The 23,752-nt window shown below is 39.5% G+C and overlaps 1 protein-coding gene across 5 annotated transcripts in view; it reads left to right on the top strand.

Annotated features, from left to right (window-relative positions):
- TSHR (thyroid stimulating hormone receptor) overlaps positions 1–14,253 on the top strand; it is a 152,046-nt gene extending 137,793 nt beyond the window's left edge. For all 5 annotated transcript variants that reach the window (XM_026018443.2, XM_026018441.2, XM_026018444.2 and 2 more), the window contains 2 exons: positions 8,921–9,109; positions 10,753–14,253. In XM_026018443.2, coding sequence (XP_025874228.1) covers positions 8,921–9,109; positions 10,753–12,166 — 1,603 coding nt within the window. In that variant the 3' untranslated portion in view covers positions 12,167–14,253. The remainder of the gene's footprint in view (positions 1–8,920; positions 9,110–10,752) is intronic.
- Positions 14,254–23,752: the final 9,499 nt, after the last annotated feature.

Here is a 23,752-nt window from a genome sequence, read left to right on the forward strand (position 1 = left end):
TTGGCTCTTTTTTGTTTTTCTGGCATCATTAAAATTCAGTGATATTCTTGCCCTGTATATAACCCTGAAGCTCTCACTCTCTCCAAATTCATGTCCTGTTACTTTCATTAGACACTTAACTTGAGATGGTTCCCATGACCTAGACAATTAGACTTCCAACTGTCTGCCAGGCTTAGCTCAGCTGCCTTCTGTTTTGTGAGTAAATACTTGCTAGAGACAAATTCTCAAGAAACTCAGTGCCCATCACTTGATGAGCTCTTTGTGGAAAGTGCTCAAGTCACTAAGAGAGGGTAGCCTTCCGGCTTGTAGGTTTCCTTCCATGTGGCTGCACTCACAAATCATTTCTGATCCCTTTGTTGCTGATAGCTACTCTCCATTTTCTCTCACTCTGAAAACAAAATTGTTAATCCTACTACCTTTCCTAAGTTTTATTTTAGAAAAGAAGGTGCACTATTAATAAAATCCCAGATTCAAAGTGGTCAAATAAAAATTTAGGTGAATGAGGGAAGATACGCTTCAAATACTTAAAGTGATCCCTGCCTTGTTGAGTTTGGGGCTTTCACCAGACTCTCTCCATCAGAGATGGGAAACTATTTGTTGTCTGGCTGACTCAGCACTCAACGAGTATTTGGTCTAAGCTCCTGCACAGATATACATGCTAAATGGAGTAATGATTAAGAATGATACATTGAACCTAAGCTTTTATTTCCTCTCCCTCCTAAGGGACCCCTAAAAGATGGGAAAGGCATTTTTGATATACATAAATCCACAAGGACAGAGAGGATAGATGAGGATACAGGGGTGGTCTGGTGAGTTACGGGATTCTGAGAAGGAAAAAGACAAAGGAGAAGGAAGGCAAATGTAAGAGTATTTACAGGAAGCATATATCTGAAGATAGCTTCCTTGCCCTGTAGAACATCTGAAGGGCATGGGATTGGGAAGTGATGGATGTGGCAAGAATGAAACATGAGGCTAAAAACAGAAGGATTTATTGGAGATCTACACCTAGAAATGTTAATCCACTGCCCTATTCATGCATAATGTCAGCAGCCAAGGTCCCACCTAACCTATTTAAAGACTCTTCTTTGAAAAAGCTGAAAAACTCTAAAGCAAGAAAGACCTCCATAATCTTTATAGCATTTTATGGCCCAACAGCATAATGGACAGCTCTCCCACACAATTGCCCTAAAGCAGAGTCTGCCAGAGGACAGGCTCCCAATCAGATTTTCAGTCTCGCTTTTTAAGCATGAACATGCAACCTAGAATTACTGGCGAAAGAATGCTTATAACATGAAAGATGGAAACCGAGATTAACAAATGGGGTGGAAATGAGCCTGGAGGAGCCAAACACTTCACAGAGAACAGAAGAGAACTTTTTAACCAAGCCACCATTAGTGACCTGAGACAAATCTGAGAAGACATTTCTCACAGCAGTAAAAACAATGGTGACAATAGATATTTATTGAGAACACGCTGTCAGCTACAGTTCAACAAACTCAAGATGAAGAAACTAAGGCACCAAAGGCTTACATGACTGATAGTAAGTGCAGAAGCCAGGATTCAAATCCAAATCATCAGAATTTAAAAGCCATGTTTCTTAACATTATGTGTGCTTCCTCAAATACACTATTTAAAAAAAGGAGAGAAGTGGTGCCTTGGTGGCCTGGGTAGGTTAAGTGTCCCACTTTTGGTTTCAGCTCACGTCCTGAGCTCGGGGATCTCAGAGCTCAAGTCCCAGGAGGGCTCTGCTCTCAGCAGAGTCTGCTTGAGATTCTCTTTCTCCCTCTGCACCTCCCCCTGCTCATGTGCTCTCTCTCTCTCTCTCTCTGTATCTCTCTCTCTCGTCTCTCTCTCAAATAAACAAAATCTTTTAAAAAAGAAAAAAATATGAAACCTCTTCTTAAAGTGTTATCTGTGCATTTGACAATTATGTATTCGGAACTTTCTGTCTTTTAAGAACCAGTCTAAAGTGCCAAAAATATGGCAGTGAACAGAATAGGCAGTCCCAACTTTGATCAAACTGAAACTAAAAAATCCAAAGCCAGGCACAGAAAGACAAATACTGCACGGTCCCACTTAAATGCAGAATCTAAAATAATTGAACTCATCATAAAGAGAGTAGGCTGGTGGTTGTCAGGGCTTGGGGGATGAGGAAACAGAGAGATATTGGGCAAAGGGTACAAAGTTTCAGTTACACAGGATGAATAAGGTCTGAGGGTCTAATGTATAGCATAGTTACTATAGTTAATAATACTATTTTGTATACTTGAAATTTGCTGAGAGTAGATCTTCAGTGTTCCCACCATAAGGGAAAAAAAAACCCAACTTTGTGAGGTGACAGATATGTTCATCAGTTTAATTGTGATAATCATTTTAAAATGTACACATCTATCAAAACACCATATTGTAACCATAAGTCTATATAATTTTTATTTGTTCATTATACCTCAATAAAGCTACAAACAACATTTTTAATTAATTTTTTAAAAGATTTTATTTATTTATTCATGAGACACACACACACACACACACACAGAGAGAGAGAGAGAGAGAGAGAGAGAGAGACCCAGGCAGAGGGAGAAGCAGGCTCCATGCAGGGAGCCCGATGTGGGACTCAATCCCAGGTCTCCAGGATCACACCCCGGGCTGAAGGCAGCGCTAAACTGCTGAGCCACCGGGGTTGCCCAATTAATTTTTTAACTCAGTAGAAGGGATGGAAGATACAGTAAAATAATTCTGCCATTAGACTCAATAAAAATAATAGGGAAGGGGTACCTGGCTGGCTCAGTCAGTAGAGCGTGAGACTCTTTACCTCAGGGTTGTGAGTTTGAGCCCCACATTGGGTATAGAAATTACTTAAAAACAAAATCATAAAAAATTACCAGAAAAATTACAAGAAAAAATAGAGATAAGAATATATAGGAAGTTCCTTTTATACGTACGAGGAGTTACAGTGAGGGAATAAATAAAATGAGAAAAAAAATTAAAAAGAAAATAAGAGGCGTAAGTTATCCTGGAAACAATTCCAAAAATTGTCCTAAAGTTAAAGAGCACAGCCTTCCAGACTGAAGGCTCCACCCCCACCCCCAGGGACCAGAGTAATAAGTGCAAAAAGATCCTTACCAAGGCGTATCTTCCTGAAATCTCACACTGGGAACAAAGAGAGTGGCATAGCTTCATTTCACAAAATATACATGTAGCAAATCATCATGTTGTACACCTTAATCTTACATGTTATACATTAATTATATCTCAGTAAAGCTAGAAATTAAAGAGAGAGAGAGATGGTGAGAGGGAGAAAGCCATAAAAGCTGCCAGAGGGTAAAAACAAGTCAATGACCAAAGAACAAGAACCTGAATTGTATCAGTCTTACCAAAAGCAACAATGTGTGCTAGAATTCAGTAGAGTAAAACCTTTAGAATTCTGAAGGAAAACTATCTGCAACCCAAAATTGTAGAGCCAGGTAAAATATCAACTGAATAGAAGGGTAGAAAAAAAGTCATTTTTCAGACATGCAAGGATGCAGGTAATATCTCCCTCATATATAGCTTTTCTAAGAAATTACTCAAAAAGGTGCTCCAATGAAACAGGGGAAAAATCAAGAACATTACCCAGGATTCAGGAAGAAATTCCCAATGGGGACAAGGAATACTCTTCTAAGAAGATCGAACTTCATTGTGTAGACATTGGAGGAACCATGGCTTCAAGCTGGAAAGCAATACAATGAGGTCCAAGTTCTAGAAAGAACATTCTATCTTAAGTCTGAAGGTGGGATTAGTAGAAATTTTCTAAGACCAGTCAGGAAGTTGTTGCACACCTCAGGTGATATGTAATTCAGACCTAAACTAAGGTAGTAGTAATGAGAACCATGAAACTGCAGACAGCTACAGACATATAAACAGCTAAGCTAAAATCTGATTAGAGAGCGTAGTTCAATTGCATCTTTCTGTGGACGTTCATGGCACAAATGTAGGGCAAGGGCAAGAGAGACTCCATGAGAACACAAGTCCTCGAAGATGGTGGAGACAAGTAGGAAATAAATACCAGTAGGCTTAGAGGGAAGAATCATTGCATTTGGGATTTTTTGAGTGGAAAGGGAGTGCTTACGACTATTTTCATGTATACAGGAACTCCTCCCTTCCTTTCTGATAGCAGCCAGACTGTCTGATTAAAATTGTAGATCTCTGCAAGAGAAGTTAAATACCAAAAAGGAGGAAAAGCAATTGTTCCCCTTGCTTGACTCTATAAAGCACCAAAGTAGCATGAGTGGAGTGGCTTGCATCAGGAAAGGGCAGTAGCTTAGGAACACTTTAGGTTAACAGCAGGCCTAATGGATAGTCTGAAAGCTACATCAAGTGGCTTATGCCAGCGGGGAGTGAGATGGCTCGAGATAGATTCCAACTTGGGCTGTAAGTGGCGGTAGGCCCCTAAGATGAGCTTGGAGGTGTATGCAAGGGCCAGATTTGTAGGACATTAAAGGGCATGGTAGGATGAGTAGATGCTATTCATGGTACATTGGGAAGTCACTGAAAGGTTTTAAGAAGAAAAGTGACCCTACTCAACTCTTATGTTATGTCTGACTACTCTGGCTGCCGTGTGGAAGATACACTGGAAGAAGGAAGGATAGACAAGAAAGCTATTGCACCAAAAGATGATGTCAACTTGGACTAGAGAGCCTACGCTGGAGATGCAAATACATGGATTTGGGATTTTGTGGGGAGAGAGGGTTTTTTTTTTCCTCGATTAAATTGATTTTTCTTTCCTAGATTAAATTCGGTGGGGATAGGAGATCAAAAGCTCATTTGGGGATGGACCTGTTGAGTTGGAGTTGCCTATGAGGCATCCGGGATGAGATGTCAAATAAGCAGTTGGATATGCAAATCAAGATCTGGCCTGGAACTGTATTTGCCGGGTTCCTTGCTTTTGACTTGTGCTGAGATAAACCCCAAACTGGGCAAGAAGGGAATTGCCATTCATTGAACACGCACTACAGGCCAAGTTCTCATTATGTTACAGATGTCTCTATCATAAGTTGTACACACATTTTCCAACACCTGCTTTTCTCCATCCTTGTCCAAGCACTCTCCCAACTCAGCCCCACCGGGACGCAACTGGAGGCTACCTGAGATACGCTTTGTTACAGACACTCAGACAAAACCATGGACTCAGTTCCTTCCTCCCAGAATCCTAATGAGTCCCTGGAGGATTGCTGCGCCTGGCTCTGTGTTCAAAAAAGACTCCAGAGGACTGACAATAAGGGGTAGAAGAAAGTTTCTACAGCAGCGAACCTAAACTTGATATCCAAATTATAGTTATGGCTCCACCCTTGGTTTACTGAGTCTCTTTGGATACAACATGCCTGTTTTTCTTTGTCTTAGCTTTAATATGGATGTGCTTCACAAAAATGTTTTGAGAATTGAAGTAAGATTCTAAATTACCTAGAGAGCATCTTAAATAATGCAGATTCCTGGGCCCCACCAGCAGAGATTCTAATACAGTTGGTTTAAGGTGTGGCTCAGGAGTGTCTGTTGTGGGTTATTCTGATGCTGGTCCCGGCTAGTGCCTGGACAAGAAACACTGATCTGCAGAGTGGTAAATTGCCAGTTTTCACTAAATATCTGCCTTAATGCTATCCCCACTACTTGGATCACTATAGCAGTTTTAAAATAAAACACAAAATTATTTGACACTCCTCCCATTGTGAAAGGAGTTCTATGTTCCCTGCCTTTAGATCTATTAGTTCTCCTGGGACACTATAGATGCTTCCTCTCAAAATGCTCCCTCTCAGAATCTGACTGCCATGATATGAGAAGCCAAAGCCCTAGGACACTTGGGTGGCTCTGCAGTTGGAGTGTCCGCCTTTGGCTCAGGGCGTGATCCTGGAGTCTCATGATCAAGTCCCACATCGGGCTCCCTGCATGGAGCCTGCTTCTCTCTCTGCCTATGTCTCTGCTTCTCTCTGTGTGTGTCTCTCATGAATAAATAAATAAATACAATCTTTAAAAAAAAAAAAAAGAAAAGAAAGAAAAAGCCCAAGCCCCACGGGGAAGCCACATTAGCAGTCCCAACTGAGCTGAGCTTTGAGTCATCTCAGCTCTGGCCCAGACATGCAAGTGAAGGAGTCTGCAGATAATACCAGCCCCAGGCACTGACTTGCCCCAGCCTTCAAGTCTTCCCAGCTTCCCAGATACAACAGAACAACGACAAGCCATCCCTGCCATGCCTTGTTCAGATTCCTGATCCTCAAAAGCTATGCTAATGATAAAAGATTGTCGTTTGTTGCCACGTAGTTTTGGGTATTTTTGCTACTCAGTAACTGGGATGGTTCCTAAAGTGTTCTCTCAAGAAATATGTATTGAAGTGCAAACACAGTACTTGGAAGGATAAAGTCAGATGAACACAGGCAATCAGTGTATCCAACAGACAGCAAAGCAGGGAAAATGAGCCAAGAGATGCTCTCTTGTTTCATTGACATGAAAGCATCACTGACTGGGTAAAGAGTTGCCTACAGAAAGCTGAAGGCAGAAAGATGGTAACCCCCTGAAGGCAGCATGGCTAAAAGAGAAAATGCTGCATCAAAAGGACGGATGAGGCAGGAGAGCAACATCTAGCTTCATTTACTTCACAAATGCATTTATGGCTAGCTCCCAAATCCCTCAACTCTCTTACTAACAGCAAAGTTGTTCATTTATGATAGTTTCCCAAACCTACTTGCTTAATGTTAAAAATCACCCGAGAACACATAGTAATAAGTGCCAGGGGTAATTCTTACCATCAGGCAAGTTTGGGAAATGCTCAATTATAGAATTTAAAGTACATACAAAACAGAAGAGCAAATGTGACACCCTTCTCTGAGAATCACAGTTCTGTACTAATAATGGGCTTAATGTGAGAGCTTCATATTTGTAGAAAATGACTAGCAAATTCTAGAAACCTTGAACCCTGAGAATGTAAATCCCAGGTAAGTCAAATTAGAATAACATAAAGGAAGAAGCTGTAAATTTTGGGATTTTCTTGCTAATAAGATACTACTAATTATATTAAACACTTTTTAAAAGATTTTATTTATTTATTCATGAGAGACACAGAGAGAGAGGCAAAGACATAGGCAGAGGGAGAAGCAGGCTCCATGCGGGGAGTCTGATGTGGGACTCGATCCCGGGACCCCAGAATCATGCCCTGAGCCAAAGGTAGACGCTTAATCCCTGAGTGAGCCACCCAGGCATCCCTATATTAAACATTCTTAAATGTAATCATGAAAAAATTGTAAAACAGGGGCGCCTGGGTGGCTCAGTCAGTTAAGTGTCAGACTCTTTTTTTTTTTAATTTTTATTTATTTATGATAGTCACAGAGAGAGAGAGAGAGAGAGAGAGAGGCAGAGACACAGACAGAGGGAGAAGCAGGCTCCATGCACCGGGAGCCTGATGTGGGATTCGATCCCGGGTCTCGAGGATCGCGCCCTGGGCCAAAGGCAGGCACCAAACCGCTGCGCCACCCAGGGATCCCAAGTGTCAGACTCTTGATTTCAGCTCAGGTCATGGTCTCAGGGTCATGAGATGGAGCCCTGCACACTCAGCCAGGATTATGCTTCTCTCCTTCTCCTTCTGGTGCCTCCCCCTTCTCTAAAATAAGTTAATAAGTCTTTTTAAAAATTGTAAAATGTATTGTAAAATTTAATTGATAAAAATATAAAATAAGAGGTACTAGGTTAAATATTCATGATTTTATTTAAGCTATTATTCAATGCCAAAAATGATGGGGCAAGATATATAACCTGGACTGGACTCTCTGGGACTGAGAAAAGAAAAAGAAACATCATACTGCAATGTGAATTAATTCTACTTTATTTTTTTTTTATTTTTTTTTTATGATAGGCACACAGTGAGAGAGAGAGGCAGAGACATAGGCAGAGGGAGAAGCAGGCTCCAGGCACTGGGAGCCCGACATGGGATTCGATCCCGGGTCCCCAGGATCGTGCCCTGGGCCAAAGGCAGGCTCCAAACTGCTGCGCCACCCAGGGATCCCTAATTCTACTTTAATAGCTAATACTAATGTCTGTGTTGACTCCAGCCACACCACCTTCCCCCACTGCTTTTGGAAGTGACTTGAATCTCATTTCAGATTATTACTATAAATACTGGAGTTTTCTTTCCATGAAATACATTTACAGCCTTCTAAAGAAACTCGGGGGTGTTTGTTATCAGTCATGAATTCACCAGGTTACTGGCACAACTCCCACGTTCTGCATCATTAGAAGATTTCCATGATACCAGTTTAGGTCCATTTCAGTGAGCAGTTTATTAATCCCAAATCCCTAGTCCCCATAGACCCTGAGAACAATTCAGTCCCCTTTAAGACTATTCAAATATATTTCTCTCGCCTCTAGAGACCTTTTAGTAGCTATGTGGTATAATTTTCTGGAGTAAAATTGATAATCTGCCTCTGATTCCTCTGATTGCATTTATGGCAACGAATAAAATAAAATGTCTGCTAAACTGTTATTTGTATTGATGCATACTGGAATTCCAAGTAATAAAAATGGGGAGTCCCTTGTAACATATCAACTTGGAAGCCAAATATTCCTCCTTAGACCAGTGGCAGTATGTAAAGAACTCAGTTCACATTCAGGCCGTGAAAGGAGCATACCCCTACTAATCTCTGGCCTGCTTGACCTTCCAGTCAAGAAGTAGAAGGCTCTTGGGCAGCCTGGGTGACTCAGCAGTTTAGCACCTGCCTTCGGCCCAGGGTGTGATCCTGGAGACCCAGGATCAAGTCCCACGTCCGGCTCCCTGCATGGAGCCTGCTTCTCCCTCTGCCTGTGTCTCTCATGAATAAATAAAGTTTTAAAAATATTTTTTTTTAAAAAAAGAAGTAGAAGGCTCTGGATATTCACCAACTCTCTGTTTTCTCCTTCCCAGGGATGTCTCTTACACCAGTGTTACTGCCCTGCCATCCAAAGGCCTGGAGCATCTAAAGGAGCTGATAGCAAGAAACACTTGGACTCTAAAGAAACTCCCACTTTCCTTGAGTTTCCTTCACCTTACACGGGCTGACCTTTCTTATCCAAGCCACTGCTGTGCTTTTAAGAATCAGAAGAAAATCAGAGGGTAAATGGCGGTGTCTGGAATAAGTGACAAAGGGTCTTGGTAGAAGTTGCATTAATTTCTGGGTTTGGAGAAGGTTTGTGGTTTGAAAGCCAGGTGGAAAGATTGAAGCATCCATGAGAAACATGAAATCCAGAGGGCACAATGCCCCCACAGACTCAAAGCGATTGCAGATGAGAAATGAAACCAATGTCACTGGTTCACAGCAGGGAGGTGTGGGGATCGTGTAGAATCTTGTAGAGATTATACTACATGATTCCCAGTCTCCAGATTCAACACACATTAAGTACGGCAACACATAGTAGATGCCACCACTATGAGGACAAACTTAGGAACACAAGCAATTAAGATTTTGCAGATGTCACAGCTTACTGGCTATGTGGGGGCGGGGGGGACTTTGGACTCAGCTGGCTTTGTACCCTACCATGCCATTTTCTAAATGTGTTATTCCAGCCTACTTACCTATCTTCCCTGAGCCTCTCTGAATGGAGACTGTAATGTTATCCTTACAAACGGAGGTTTTGAGAAGATTAAATGAGAGACTGAATAGAAAACACCTATTGCAATGACCTGGAATATTTTAAATTCTCAATAAATATTAGCCACGTTATGAATTATTTTATTATCAGGCCACTTGCCAGCTGCAAAGGAGGGACAGCCTTCTCCCCATGCTGCCTTCACCTACACTTATACTCTGCTTTATTCCCTGCTTGTATCTCCTGTAATCCCGTTGTCCTAACACCACTCTCATTCTTCATTTATTCACTTCTCAGTTTCTCTACAGTATCTATTGGTGGACTTTCTGACTCATATTTGCAACCAGAAATAAACTAGGATCTCATTGTGGGGGCAGAAGCAAAAGGGAAACTTGAATGGCTATGCAAAGAAGGCCAGTATGGGCCCAACACCTGCAGAAAGCCAGAAGTGAGGCCCAGGGATGGTGATAGCAGACTTGATATGGACGCTGTGTGGCTCTGGCTAGGAAAGGACCAGAGATGGGCGGGAGGCTATAGTGGACCTCAAGATCAGGGTCCAGATTTCTCATTAACCTCCAAACAGGTTGGAACAGGTGGTCCATTGGGCATTTTAACCAAAGTACCAGAGATGAATCAACATCTGCTCAGCAGCTGAAGCAGTTAAAGAATCTCTTATGATGTCAGTATGGCGGGCTAGTGAAAAACCAAATCTCACTTCCATGAGCATGCCTGCAAGATAGAATCAATTTATTCATTTGTTTGATAAATATTTACGGAGTACCTACCATGTGCTCGGCACTGTCCTATCCCATAGCAATAGATCAGACAAGAGCCATCTTGCATTTTGTTTATGTACTACTAGGGGAAGTCAGAAAGTAAGCAAGCAAATAAGAAGATATCAGATATTACTATAAAAGAAATAAACATAACATAAGCCAATTTATTTAGAGAGATCAGGGAAGGCCTCTCTGAGAAGGGAACACTTTCTCAAAGAGGGCTGAAGCTGAGGTGGGTAATAGGAAATGATGTAGGAGAAACAGGCCTGACTAGATCATGTACAATGTTGTGGAGTCATGTAGATCATAGTAAGTATTCTGCATATTTTGCTAAGTGTTATGGGGACCGTTAGGGGTTTTCAGCAAACAGTGACTTATTTCTGATGCCTTGCAGAATCCTTGAGTCCTTAATGTGTAATGAGAGCAGTATTCGGAGCCTGCGCCAGAGAAAATCTGTGAATACTTTGAATGGCCCCTTTGACCAGGAATATGAAGAGTATCTGGGTGACAGCCATGCTGGGTACAAGGACAACTCTCAGTTCCAGGATACCCATAGCAATTCTCATTATTATGTCTTCTTCGAAGAACAAGAAGATGAGATCCTCGGTTTTGGCCAGGAGCTTAAAAACCCACAGGAAGAGACCCTCCAGGCCTTTGATAGCCATTATGACTACACTGTGTGTGGTGGCAATGAAGACATGGTGTGTACTCCTAAGTCAGATGAGTTCAACCCCTGTGAAGACATAATGGGCTACAAGTTCCTGAGGATTGTGGTGTGGTTTGTTAGTCTGCTGGCTCTCCTGGGCAATGTCTTTGTCCTGATCGTCCTCCTTACCAGTCACTACAAACTGACTGTCCCACGCTTTCTCATGTGCAACTTGGCCTTTGCAGATTTCTGCATGGGGATGTATCTGCTCCTCATCGCCTCCGTAGACCTCTACACTCATTCTGAGTACTACAACCATGCCATCGACTGGCAGACGGGCCCTGGGTGTAACACAGCTGGTTTCTTCACCGTCTTTGCCAGTGAATTATCAGTGTATACACTGACAGTCATCACCCTGGAGCGCTGGTATGCCATTACCTTCGCCATGCGCCTGGATAGGAAGATCCGCCTCAGGCATGCATATGCCATCATGGTCGGGGGCTGGGTTTGCTGCTTCCTGCTCGCCCTGCTCCCTCTGGTGGGAATAAGCAGCTATGCCAAGGTCAGCATCTGCCTGCCCATGGACACTGAGACACCTCTTGCCCTGGCATATATTATCCTTGTTCTGTTGCTCAACATAGTTGCCTTTATCATTGTCTGCTCCTGTTACGTGAAGATCTACATCACGGTCCGAAATCCCCAGTACAACCCGGGGGACAAAGACACCAAAATTGCCAAAAGGATGGCTGTATTGATCTTCACTGACTTCATGTGCATGGCCCCAATCTCATTCTATGCTCTGTCAGCACTTATGAACAAGCCTCTCATCACTGTTACCAACTCCAAAATCTTGCTGGTTCTCTTCTATCCACTTAACTCCTGTGCCAATCCATTTCTCTATGCTATTTTCACGAAAGCCTTCCAGAGGGATGTATTTATCCTGCTCAGCAAGTTTGGCATCTGTAAACGCCAGGCTCAGGCATACCGGGGCCAGAGGGTTTCTACAAAGAATAGTGCTGGTATTCAGATCCAAAAGGTTACCCGGGACATGAGGCAAAGTCTCCCCAACATGCAGGATGAGTATGAACTGCTTGAAAACTCCCATCTAACCCCAAATAAGCAGGGCCAAATCTCAAAAGAGTATAACCAAACAGTTCTGTAAGCAGACCCTATACTACTCGCAGTGGCAGGGGGACTTCTAAAAATCTAGTTTCTTGAACACATATTCCAAATTCATTATATACACAAGACAGCTGACCTAACCCTTTGCAGGTGATGTTTCATGAGGCAAATTTCATCTCCAAAAAGGGGGTAGCACTACCACCTAATCATTACCTCCCAGAAGGAAGAGAGGCTACCAGCACTTCTGAACCCTGGTGATATCAAGATAACTGACACTTTCTAGAAAACTTGTTTGATGCTAACTGCTTTAACAACATTGTATAAGATGTCCAACAGATATTAACTGAACCAGGTCAACACTGAGCTTCTCACTTTCAAATAGCGTTTCATAGTAAAGATTCAGCAAATGGCAAATGCTATTAACTGAGTTGGTGACCTCAAGATAGAATTAGCCCCATGTTGGCTTGGTCCACCTTCATGTTCTTGGATACAACCAAAGAGAATGTGAATTCCTCGAAACTGAAAAGTCCAGCAGGATACATGCATGAAGCAGCTATTATGTGGTGGAAGGAGGGGAAAGGCTTAGCTTAGTTGTTATTTCAGCCTCTGAAACTATATCATCTCTTCACAAGGACCTACCTGATGTGACCCAACTGTTAGGTGTTGCCCAGGGGAAAAAAAAACTGGCAAGATTTCAGCTTATGTGGCTGAGCAAAGTAAGAATTGTTCTTCTTGGCTAGTCTTATAGCATAAAATACGTGAACTCTAGAAATATTTCTAAGTAGCAGCAAGTGGGAATTATGAGCAGGGCACACTAAATCACCCACTGATTAATAAAGCAGGGCCACAAGGTAACTGTTGGAGCTTGGGCAAATCACTCGGCCACTTCTAAGTCTAGAAATGAGAGAGCCTGATGGCCTCTTCAGTTTCAAAACTCTATGTATATCCCTTCCCCTTAAAACATGTTTCCATGACAAAAAAGAAAAGCACTAAGAAAGAAGAATTTATTTTTCCTATCTTGTAGTGCAGCCACCTCTTTCTCTTTGGAGGCTGGATATATGACCCAGGACATTTCTTTTTTTTTTTTTTTTCATTTTTGATTATAATGTCTGATCCATGTTGGGCTGGATCTAAATCACTCAACTAATTACTAGATCTCTACAGCTACAATTATCAGGCCAAAAACAGACTTGTATTCATGTAACAGAATAAAAGGTGGTTTTGCAAATTTTGGTTATTCAGAGTTACTACTTCACTGTATAGATTAACTTGAAAACATTTAACTTGTCCAGGGATTGGAAACTATCAAACACCCAGGCAAAGCAACACTAAAGCTATCAAGAGAAGTTTCTTCTTTCCAAAACTGCTAGCCTTTTCCAACCTGTTGATCATTGGACATAATCTCTATTGCCCAATAGTGTTCTCTTAAAATGGTTAGGATCAATCTTTTAATATAGATGTACTCTTCAGATTACCTGTCAAAACAGTCCCTTAATTTCCTCCCAAGCAGAGATGGCATTTGCTTCTCAATGTTCATGAAGCACACCAAGGAATTAGAAGCATTTGTTGTTTCAAGTCTGTGGAGTAGGGTTACTGGGCCCAATCCCCCTCCACCACAGAGAGGGTCCCCCAACCCACCTAGGATATCCCCATAGCAATACCCATTTCTGATTATCATTGAGATTGGACATCTTAGTAGAAATATTATACACACTTGAAATCATGACTTATCCACCAGTTCGCTTGTAACTAATTAAACTAAACAGTTGTGTTATCGTTTGGCATGTGTTTCTCACCTGTGACATTTTGAAATAGTACATCCTGATAAATAATGTATTTTATCTTAAGTAGTTGAAATAACACTTTGGAAACCGTCCTAGAAAAGTAACTTCAACACAATTGTTACTAAAATTTGCATTCACAACATGAAATAAATTTTCTTCCTATGAAATGATTGTGCTGAGTCCTACAGTATGGCATTTTGTAATTTGTGAGTTTCTTTTAATGTTACCATTATATGTGTTACAACTGAAGACAGGAAAAAAAACAACTGGCAAATTTACTAAGGAATTCATAAATAAACTGATGATCAATAACAGAAGTAATAAATTGTATCTTGATTATAAATGGTCTTTATGTGAAAAACTTACTCATGATGAATTGAATTATGGTCCACTGACAGATAGTGATGGCTAAGAGTGAAAATATGACTAGTTTTGACATTAGGAATTTAAATAGTGCCCTAATGAAGATAACAAATCTATAATACTTGGTCAGAGTTTAATTAATCTATCAACTATCTGAAGATAGACCCAAATTACTAAAGATGAATGGCTTTAGGCCAATCACAATAGATGTCACAAAATTCATGCCCTAAAGTTTATACATGTTGCCCAAAGGAGTATGTTTCAAAACACCCTAGAGGCACCTTGGTCACTCAGTGGTTGAGCATCTGCCTTTGGCTCAAGTCGTGATCCCAGGGTCCTGGGATCAAGTCCCACATCAGGCTCCCCACGGTGAGCCTGCTGCTCCCTCTGGCTATGTCTCTGCCTCTCTCTGTGTGTCTCTCACGAATAAATAAAAAAATCTTTTTAAAAAACCCTCAAAGTTTACTGATTCTTCCTTTATGGATAATCTACTTTGTATCAGCCGCTTAGAAGAAAAGAGCGTAATTCAGAGCATCACCATGAAAGTGGCAATAAGGCAAAAGTAAGAGCAAAAATGAAAACTCTAGTCACAAAAACTCAAAACAATTACAGTTTGAGAAGAAATACTCTTAACTACTTGGAGTCTTTGGGGGAGAATGTATTATGACACATCAGAGTGATTCTTATCCTGAAAACTAAGGGGACAAGGAAAACTTGGTAGCAATGCATTCTGTTTTAAAAGATATAAAAGTTCCAGCTCAAAGGGGTGAACTGAGTCCTGGCACCTACCAACCTTCTTCTTTCAAATTCCATTGAAATGACAGTTAAAAAGTATAAAATGGGACCAAGCCAAAACCATATTGTGAAGAGAAGTGACACCAACAACAGACCAAAGTCTCTGGTGGCTTTCTGAAAGATGGAAAGTCTGTGGCCTTGAGTTGATGGATAACAGAGTAGAGAAGGCTGCAGCCCGGAACACAGTAACCAGATTAGGCTTCAGTTGTAGAGGGGTATTCCTCTACAACTTCCCTGCAGGGTCCCAAAGAGACCCCAAAGCCTGAAAGTCACAGGACTGAGGGACTAATAACAGTAATTAGTTGCAAGTCTGTCTCACTTGTGCCCCCATCATCTCTCACTACATCAGTTAGAACAACTGGCACGTTCAGTGTTTCCCCCAGGCTGAAATCAAGAAAATGATCTTAAAGGAAATGAGCGATCAGTGTAGACGGGGCCAACCTCCTGGTCTGGGGCAGGGGCAGACCCAGCCCACTTGCCTACTTCTTCCTTCACGTCATAAAATTAAGCCTGGACATTGACATGGGCATCACCATGAGCCCCCCAGCCAGGGAAAGCCATCTTGGGAAAATATATATACACCATTAACCTAACATTCATGATCCTTATCTTTCATTCAAAAATATAAGTGAACCACAAGAATTACTAGACAATTGAGGAAAATGAACTGCACATCAATAGCACACAAAAAAGACCAAATTGAACAAATAGGACATTTCTCTCTCCCTCTCCCCCTGTCCCTCCTTCTATGTGCACTCTCTCAAATAAATAAATAAATCTTAAAAAATAAGAAAGAAATAGTCTGTTTTCTAGAGTTATAAATTTAACCAATTGAAAAAGTTAAAATTAATACCAGCAAAAAAATTTTTTTAAAGCTCAGAGTTAGCAGATAATTAGCCAACTAATTTCCTATTTTTCATTATATTCAGCCAACAGTTTTATTGTCTAAATATATATACTATCTATACACTAAAAAAACAAGCACTTAAGTATGTAACAGAATTATGAAAATAACCACCAGAAGAACTAATATCAGAAATTGACTGAAAGTGGTTTTCTCTGGAGATTGAGACTCAGGATTGAATGGAGTTACAGACTGGATTTTGTCTACTGCCCTAATCCCCAGAGCGACTGTATTTGGATACAGGGACTGTATAGACATAATTAAGATTAAACGAGGTCATAAGGGTGGGACCCAGTCCTTATGAGAAAAGGAAGAGCCACCAGAGATCTCTTTCATTCTCATGCACTCACAGAGAAAAGATCACCAAAGGTCACAAAGTCACACAGCCAGAGGGTGGCCATGGAAGAGAGTCCACACCAAAAACTAAATCTGCAGGCACTTCAATCTTGGATTTATAGATTCAGAACTTTGAGAAAGTAAATTTCTGTTATTTGGGCCACCAGTGTGGTATTTTGTTACAGCAGCCCAAGCAGACTAATACAGTTGGAAAATTTTCAGTTGGTACTCTTCTGTACTGCTGATTTTCTCATGTGCATACTTTTTTAAGACAGTGGAATGGAAATTATTATAATACTATCATGCTTTAAGATAATTAACATCATAAATGTGGCATTTTTAAAAAGGTACAGAATGGGCAATTTTTCAGATAGTTGAGTTACTTCTTTAGAATTACAAGAGAAGCAGACAGATATCACATTGAAAGTGATTTGAACAATAATGTAGCCACTACAAAATTTATATTAGGGTGTGATAAATCTAAGCCAGTGAGTCTTAAAGTGCCTATTTGGTAGCTATATCAAGCAAGATAAATAATAAGAAAGTAAAACCCCTTTATAATTTATTCCATTGGACAACCTAATAATATTAAGTCAAAATTTTCATTTCCTATAAATGCATCGCTGTTAAGCTGCAGCAGGAAAATTAAGCAACTAATTGTTATCTCTCATACCAATTTAGTAAGAACAAGTAAAGCTTTAAACAGAGTAATCAAGATAGTGTAAACAACTTTTATTCTAATACCCACTTAGTATAATTTGGGGATTTATTTTAGGAATTTGGAAATATTTAAGAATATTGTATTTCATTTATTAAAGTATGTTAGATTGGGGGGGGCATTAGGAAGTTGATGGCAATTGCTGTTTGACAGCACACAATCAAAAAATTTAATTGTATATCAGTCATGTGCCTCTCAGTCTTAAAGGACAACAACATGGTTCCTTGTAGCCCATTTGGGGGTAATAGAGTCACAACACACTATCGAAATAGCTCAGGCATACGGAAACCAGATGTTTTAATAATTCACCATAATAGGATTTAAACAAAGGATTCTAAACATTAGGAAGTTTACATCAAAAACAGCACTAGAGATCTGCCCCTCAGGCAGGAAGTATTTTGACAAAAGCCTATTTATAACTTATTCCCATGACTCTGTTTTCTTTCACATCTGAATGTGAAGGACTAACCCCAGAAAGCATTGCAAAAAAAGTCTGAAAGAGTCTCAGTTCTCTAGGAGGCTTTTCAAGTTTCTCAGCAAGGGCCATATTAAGTGGATGAGGTAAAAGTTTGAGAAAAACAAAACTAGGGACATCTGGGTGGCTCAGCAGTTTAGCACCTGCCTTTAGCCCAGAGCATGTTCCTGGAGTCCCAGGATTGAGTCCCACCTCAGGCTCCCTGCTTGGTGCCTGCTTCTCCCTCTGCCTATATCTCTGCCTCTCTCTCTGTGTGTCTCTCATGAATAAATAAATAAAATCTTAAAAAAAAAAAACTATATCATCCCTGTTTCTTTTTAGCAAGTCCCAGGTCTAAATTTTGTTACATTCCACCTCAATTCTCTGGACATCGTGTGAAAGAGCCTTCTGGTAGGAGAGTAGACAGATTTAGATACTGTCAGACTAAACCCTGGTAAATGATTTGTGCATTTGTGGGAATATGGATCTTCTAGAATTTGTTATTAATAACAAATAGAACCACTTCACTCTATTTGCTCTCAGATATTTCTCTGATTTCTCCAAGTGCTCCTTAAGCATTCTGACAGAAAAAGAACTAGGGGGAAGTATTAATTGCTTCACCAAATGTCGGAGAAATGAGATACCCTGCTCAATCGATGCCATGGTCCAGATGAAAAAGGAGATGCCTGACATCACACCTGTTTTCACCATCTGTAGGCCAACTCTGGAGAAAGGGAAAAAGTGAGCACACACCTCTGGCACTCCCAGGTCTTCCCAGACATCTAAGTTGCTACTCCATTTCATTTCAATTGGTGCAGTTGAGCCACTAGTGGCGGCACTAACTGAAGGAAGTTGAAGTACTCTCTTCTGCTTCTTTAACTGACCATCCAAGCTTCTTTAACTGACCATCTGCTTCTTTAACTACCATCCAAGTGGTACTCATGAGTCCTGTCTAAGCCCACTCACCCTGCAGCCATACTCTGTCCACCACTTGGAAGACCTTCAACCCTCACCAACTCTTCCATTCCATCCTTGTGCCAATACCCTCTCTCCAACCACTCATTCTATTCTGTCTCTGAGACCTAAAAATACCACTTCTAGACCCCTCATGCCATGAATAAACGGGAGAAAGGGGCCCCTGGTGGTTGATCCATCATCTGGGATATATTTAGAAACCTTTCAAGAATCATATCATAAGCTGGTAATGGGAATAGTACAGAGTATAGGAGTAGCAATGGTTGAGTGGTTCAGGATTAAAGATGGTAATTACAGAGAATGAAAATGAAACCTGAAGCTGGTGCTTCTTATTGTTGGTTTCCGTTAGCTGAAAAATGCAGGGGCTAATAATTGCATATTCACATGGCTGCCTCAGAAACCGTGTAGTACTTTCCACCATTTTCGGAGAAAGATTCTTTAACCTTTATGATATACTAACAACCATCAGAAAAAATCAGTGTTTGGAAGAAATGTCCAGAAGTATCTAATCCACCTATTTGCCTTAAAGTTTTATTTAATAAACCTTCTCAAATGTGCCTAAGACAATCCTCAATTTTGTCTTATATATTAAGAGATGTCTTAATGTAAATGATAATTAATTGAAAGACAAAACTCAATTTGTTTATTTCATGTCTGAGTTTAGGGAGACACCAGCAGGCTGGAAAATCAGTAGATTATCTAATGTTGGTCTTCATTCCAGAGAGATTTGGAAGGTGGTTTTGAAAAATCTCTGCTAGAACCTTATAACTATTTCTACGACTTTGGCTTTCCAATTACAAAACCTTCTGAGAGTTGCCAACTAAGTGTTAAATGGGAATGTGGAAGTTGACAACAACTGATTTATTTCCTAGCCCCCTGTATTTCCTCTGATTGTGCCTGCTCCAAATTAACTAAGAAGGGGAGGACAAAGTATACACATTGGTATTAGCCTTAATGTACAGAAATATTTTTCAAGGGAAAAATCATCATTGACTTTGTTGATAATAAAATAACTGGTAAATAAGGCTAATGATGATAGCTCTAAGGTCAGTGGAACAATATCAAAGGCTTCTACTATAGGAAAATTTAATATAGAGGAAAATTAAGGTATCAGCTCAGCCTCTTTAACAGAATTAGGTCATACAATTTATCTCATAAGAAAGTGTACTTCTAAATACTAAGTTGGCAAACAAAATTGTCAATTAAACATCAAAACCTTTTTACAGCTAGTTATTCTAACTAAATTATTTTTGTTATCTCTGTATATTATTTACCTTGCACAATTATGAACAAAGATGCCCATGTTCTAGTAAATGGAGTATAGTTTTCCTCTTTGAGTTATTGTAAAATAATAAAGTTATCATACTTTGGGTGCTCCTCTATTGTTGCCCCCATAAGAATATAAAGATGGCATTGTTTTTCTTATGTAAAAAAAAATCTCTTCTTGACTCTGTTTCTCTCCCATCATTTCTTTGGCTCCTCTGTCACAAAGCTAGAAAAAAAAGAGTTACCTTTACTCACTGCTGCAAGTTGCTTTCCTACTATTCCCTGTTAAACCCACTCTAAGTAGGTTTTCAATCCCACAGCTGCATGGAAACTGATCTCATTAAGGCCATCCATGAATCCACGTTGCTAAATCCAATGGTCAATTTTCAGCCTTCATTCTAATTGATCTATTCGCAGTATATTGTCATAGCAGTATCTGGTATATTGTTCACTTTCTCCTCACTGATTCTCTTTCTTCCCTTTGCTTCCAGGACACCACATCATTCTGGTTTTCCACTTAACTCACTGACTGCTTCTTTCTCTTTGCATCAATTTCTTAATATTGTGATAACCTGGGGTTCAGACTTTGGTTCTTTTGTCTTTTCTATCAATGCTTATTCCATGGCTGGTCTCTCACAATCACAAGACTTTCATATTATCTATTTGTGATGATTCCCCAAAGAATATCTCCATGCCATACCTTTCTCCAAACTCCAAACTTTTACATCCATCTGCCTCCTCACCATCTCCACTTTGATGTCTAATAGGCATCTCAAAGTCAACATGTCCAAATGAAACTTCTGATCTTCTCCCTAAAACCCACTTCACCTACAGCTTTCACTATCTTAGTTGATGGCAATACATCCTTCAAGGTGCTCAAATGAAAATCCTGAGATTTTCTTTGATTCTTTCCTTTCTCTCATACCCCACATCCAAATCATCAGCAAGTCTTTTGGCTTAACTTTCAAGATGCATTTAGAATAGGACCATTTCTTACACCTTAACTGCTGTCACCTTGGTCTAGATTATCATCTCTCTTCCCTGGATTACTAAATGGTCTCCACTGTTCTTTTATCCCCTTACAGTCTATTTAAAAGGTTGACAAACTACTACCTACTGGCCAAATTGGCCCAATTTCCTGGTTTCTTGAGAGTAAAATTGGTTAAAGAAATCAAAAGGAGAAGAATATTTTGAGGCAACATGAAAATTATATGCAACTCAAATTTTGGTCTCTATAAATAAAGTTTTAATGGAACACAGCCATGCTCTTTCATGTGTATGGGAAGACATATGCTACAACAGCAGAGTTGAATAGTTGTGAGAGAAATTGTACAGCTCACATAGCCTAAAATATTTATTCCCTGGCTCTTTACAAAACGATTTGCAAAACTTTGGTATTTTCTCAACAGATCAGCTACAGTGGTCCTTTTAAAACTTCGGTCAGATCGGGTCATTCTTCTGCACAGTCTCTTAAGTGGCTCTCCAGTTCTCTCAGAGCAAAAGCCAAAGTCCATATGATTTGGCCCAAATTGTCTCACAGCTTTCATTTCCTACAATCCTCCTTCTTGACTTTGTTCCAGTTGCTCTGCCTTCCTGCTATTCCTTGATCACACCAACAGACTCTCTACCCAGATCCTTGGCATTGACTTATCATGGTCTGGAATACTTTTGCCTGAGATAGCTCTATGGATAAATCTCTTGCCTCCATCAAGCCTTTGCCTAAATGGCATCTTTTTTGTGAGTCCTGTCAGAACTATTTTACTTAAAATTGTAACTAGTTCCACGCTGCTCTATTTTTCTTCGTTGCACTTATAAGCTCCTAGCATACTATATAATTTACTTATTTTTCATGTTATAATAAACATAATAGGACATAAACTCCACAAGGACAGACATTCCTTGTTGGTTTCTATCCACTGATATATCCCGAGGACCTAGAACAATACCCAGAACATCGTAGATACTCAATAAATATTGGATGGTTTGAGTTGAATTTCTGATTTATATGACTGTTCATGTCTGACATATTTAATTGATCCTGAGCCCTTAAATATATATCCTCCCCAATATAATACCATATATCTGGTATAGCTCAACTATTTGGAAGTTATCTACTTTGTGATATAGTTAAGCATCCTCTGTGTTAAAAATTAGAGGTGATTTTATATGAAGTCTTTTAAAAATATGAGAAAGAAATTCTACCATATACCTTTTCCTCTGCAAGTAATCCCATATATTGAGGCATCAATCTTACAGAATGAAGATGCACATGCAATTACTAACCTAAAAGTCCTAAAATTGCTGAATTTTAAAACTTCCCTTTTAAAAACCTAGAGACCTGGCTATCCTCACCCAAGAAAAAGCATTTGAATGGGACATTTTTTGGTTTAACTCATTATGTGTTTACTAAGTACTTATTACATGTAAGACATGTAATTCAAATACTTTTTTAAAACTATATCCAAGTCTTTAAGAAGTTTATAATCTAGAGAAAAAGACAGGTATATTCACTGTAGTATAAAAAAAGATTACAAAGAGTTTCTAGGTGTTAGTATAGAGCAATGCTGTCCAATAGAAATATAATGCAAGCCACTACACCATTGCAAATTTTCTAGTAGCCGCATTAAATAAAGGTGAAAAGAAACAAGTAGGGGAGGGGAAGGAACAGGTAAAATTAATTTTAATAATATACTTTATTGGGGCACCTCGGTGGCTCTGTTGGTCAAGCATTTGCCTTTGGCTCCGGTCATGATCGCAGTATCCTGGGATGGAGCCCCACATCAGACTCCCTGCTCGGTAGGGAGCCTTCTTCTCCCTCTCCCACTACCCCTGCTTGTACTCTCTCTCTCTCTTTCTGTCAAATAAATAAATAAAATCTTTTACATATATACATGTGTGTATTTACATATATATATATATATATCCACACTTTATTTAACCCAATATATGCATAATAAGATCATTTTGACATATAACCAATATAAAAACTATAGAGATGCTTTTTTTTTTTTTTTTTACATTCTACTTCTTACTAAGTCTTCAAAAGTCTTGGAGGCTAAACTACATATTCCTAAGCAATCAATGGATCAACCAAGAAATCAAAGAAGAAATTTAAAAAAATACATGGGGACCAATAAAAATTAAAACACAATGGTCCAAAATCTTTGGGACTCAGCAAAAGCAATTCTAAGAGGAAAGTTTATGGTGATATGGGCCTATCTCAAGAAACAAAAAAAAAATCTCAAACAAAAAAACCTAATCTTACTCCTAACAGCACTAGAAAAAAAGAACAAACACAGCTCAGAGCTAGTAGAAAAAAGGAAATAATAAATATTAGAGTAGAAATAAATGAACTAAAAATAAAATAATAGAAAAGATCAATGAAATCGAGGGCTGGTTATCTGAAAAGATAAACAAATTTGATAAATCTTTAGCAGAAATTATCAAAATATAAAAGAAAGGACTCAAACAAATAAAGTCAGAAATGAAGGAGGAGAAATAACAACTGACACTATAGAAATACAAAAAATTATGAGAGAATGCTATGAAAATTGTATGGCAACAAACAAGACAATCTAGACAATGGAAAAATTCCTAGAAATATACAGTCTTCCAATAATGAATCAGGAAGAAATAGAAAATTTGAACAGATCAATTACTAATAACAAAATTGAACTGGTAATCAAAAAACTCCCAACAAACAAAAAGTACAGGACCCACTAGCTCCACAGGTGAATTCTACCAAACATTTAAAGAAGCATTAATACCTATTCTCAAACTATTCCAAAAAAATAGAACAGGAAGGGAAACTTTCCGATTCATTCTATGAGGCCAGCATCACCCTGATAGCAAAACCAGATAAAAATACCACAAAAAAATAAAACTATAAGCCAACATCTCTGAAGAACACAGATGGAAAAATTAATTCTGAGAAAATGTATTCAATAATACATAAAAAGGATCTTTTACTATGATCAAGTGGGATTTATTCCTGGGATGCAAGGGTAGTTCAATACTTGCAAATCAATCAA

Source organism: Vulpes vulpes, chromosome 6 (assembly GCF_048418805.1).
Source record: "Vulpes vulpes isolate BD-2025 chromosome 6, VulVul3, whole genome shotgun sequence".
NCBI classification, from domain to species: Eukaryota; Metazoa; Chordata; class Mammalia; order Carnivora; family Canidae; genus Vulpes; species Vulpes vulpes.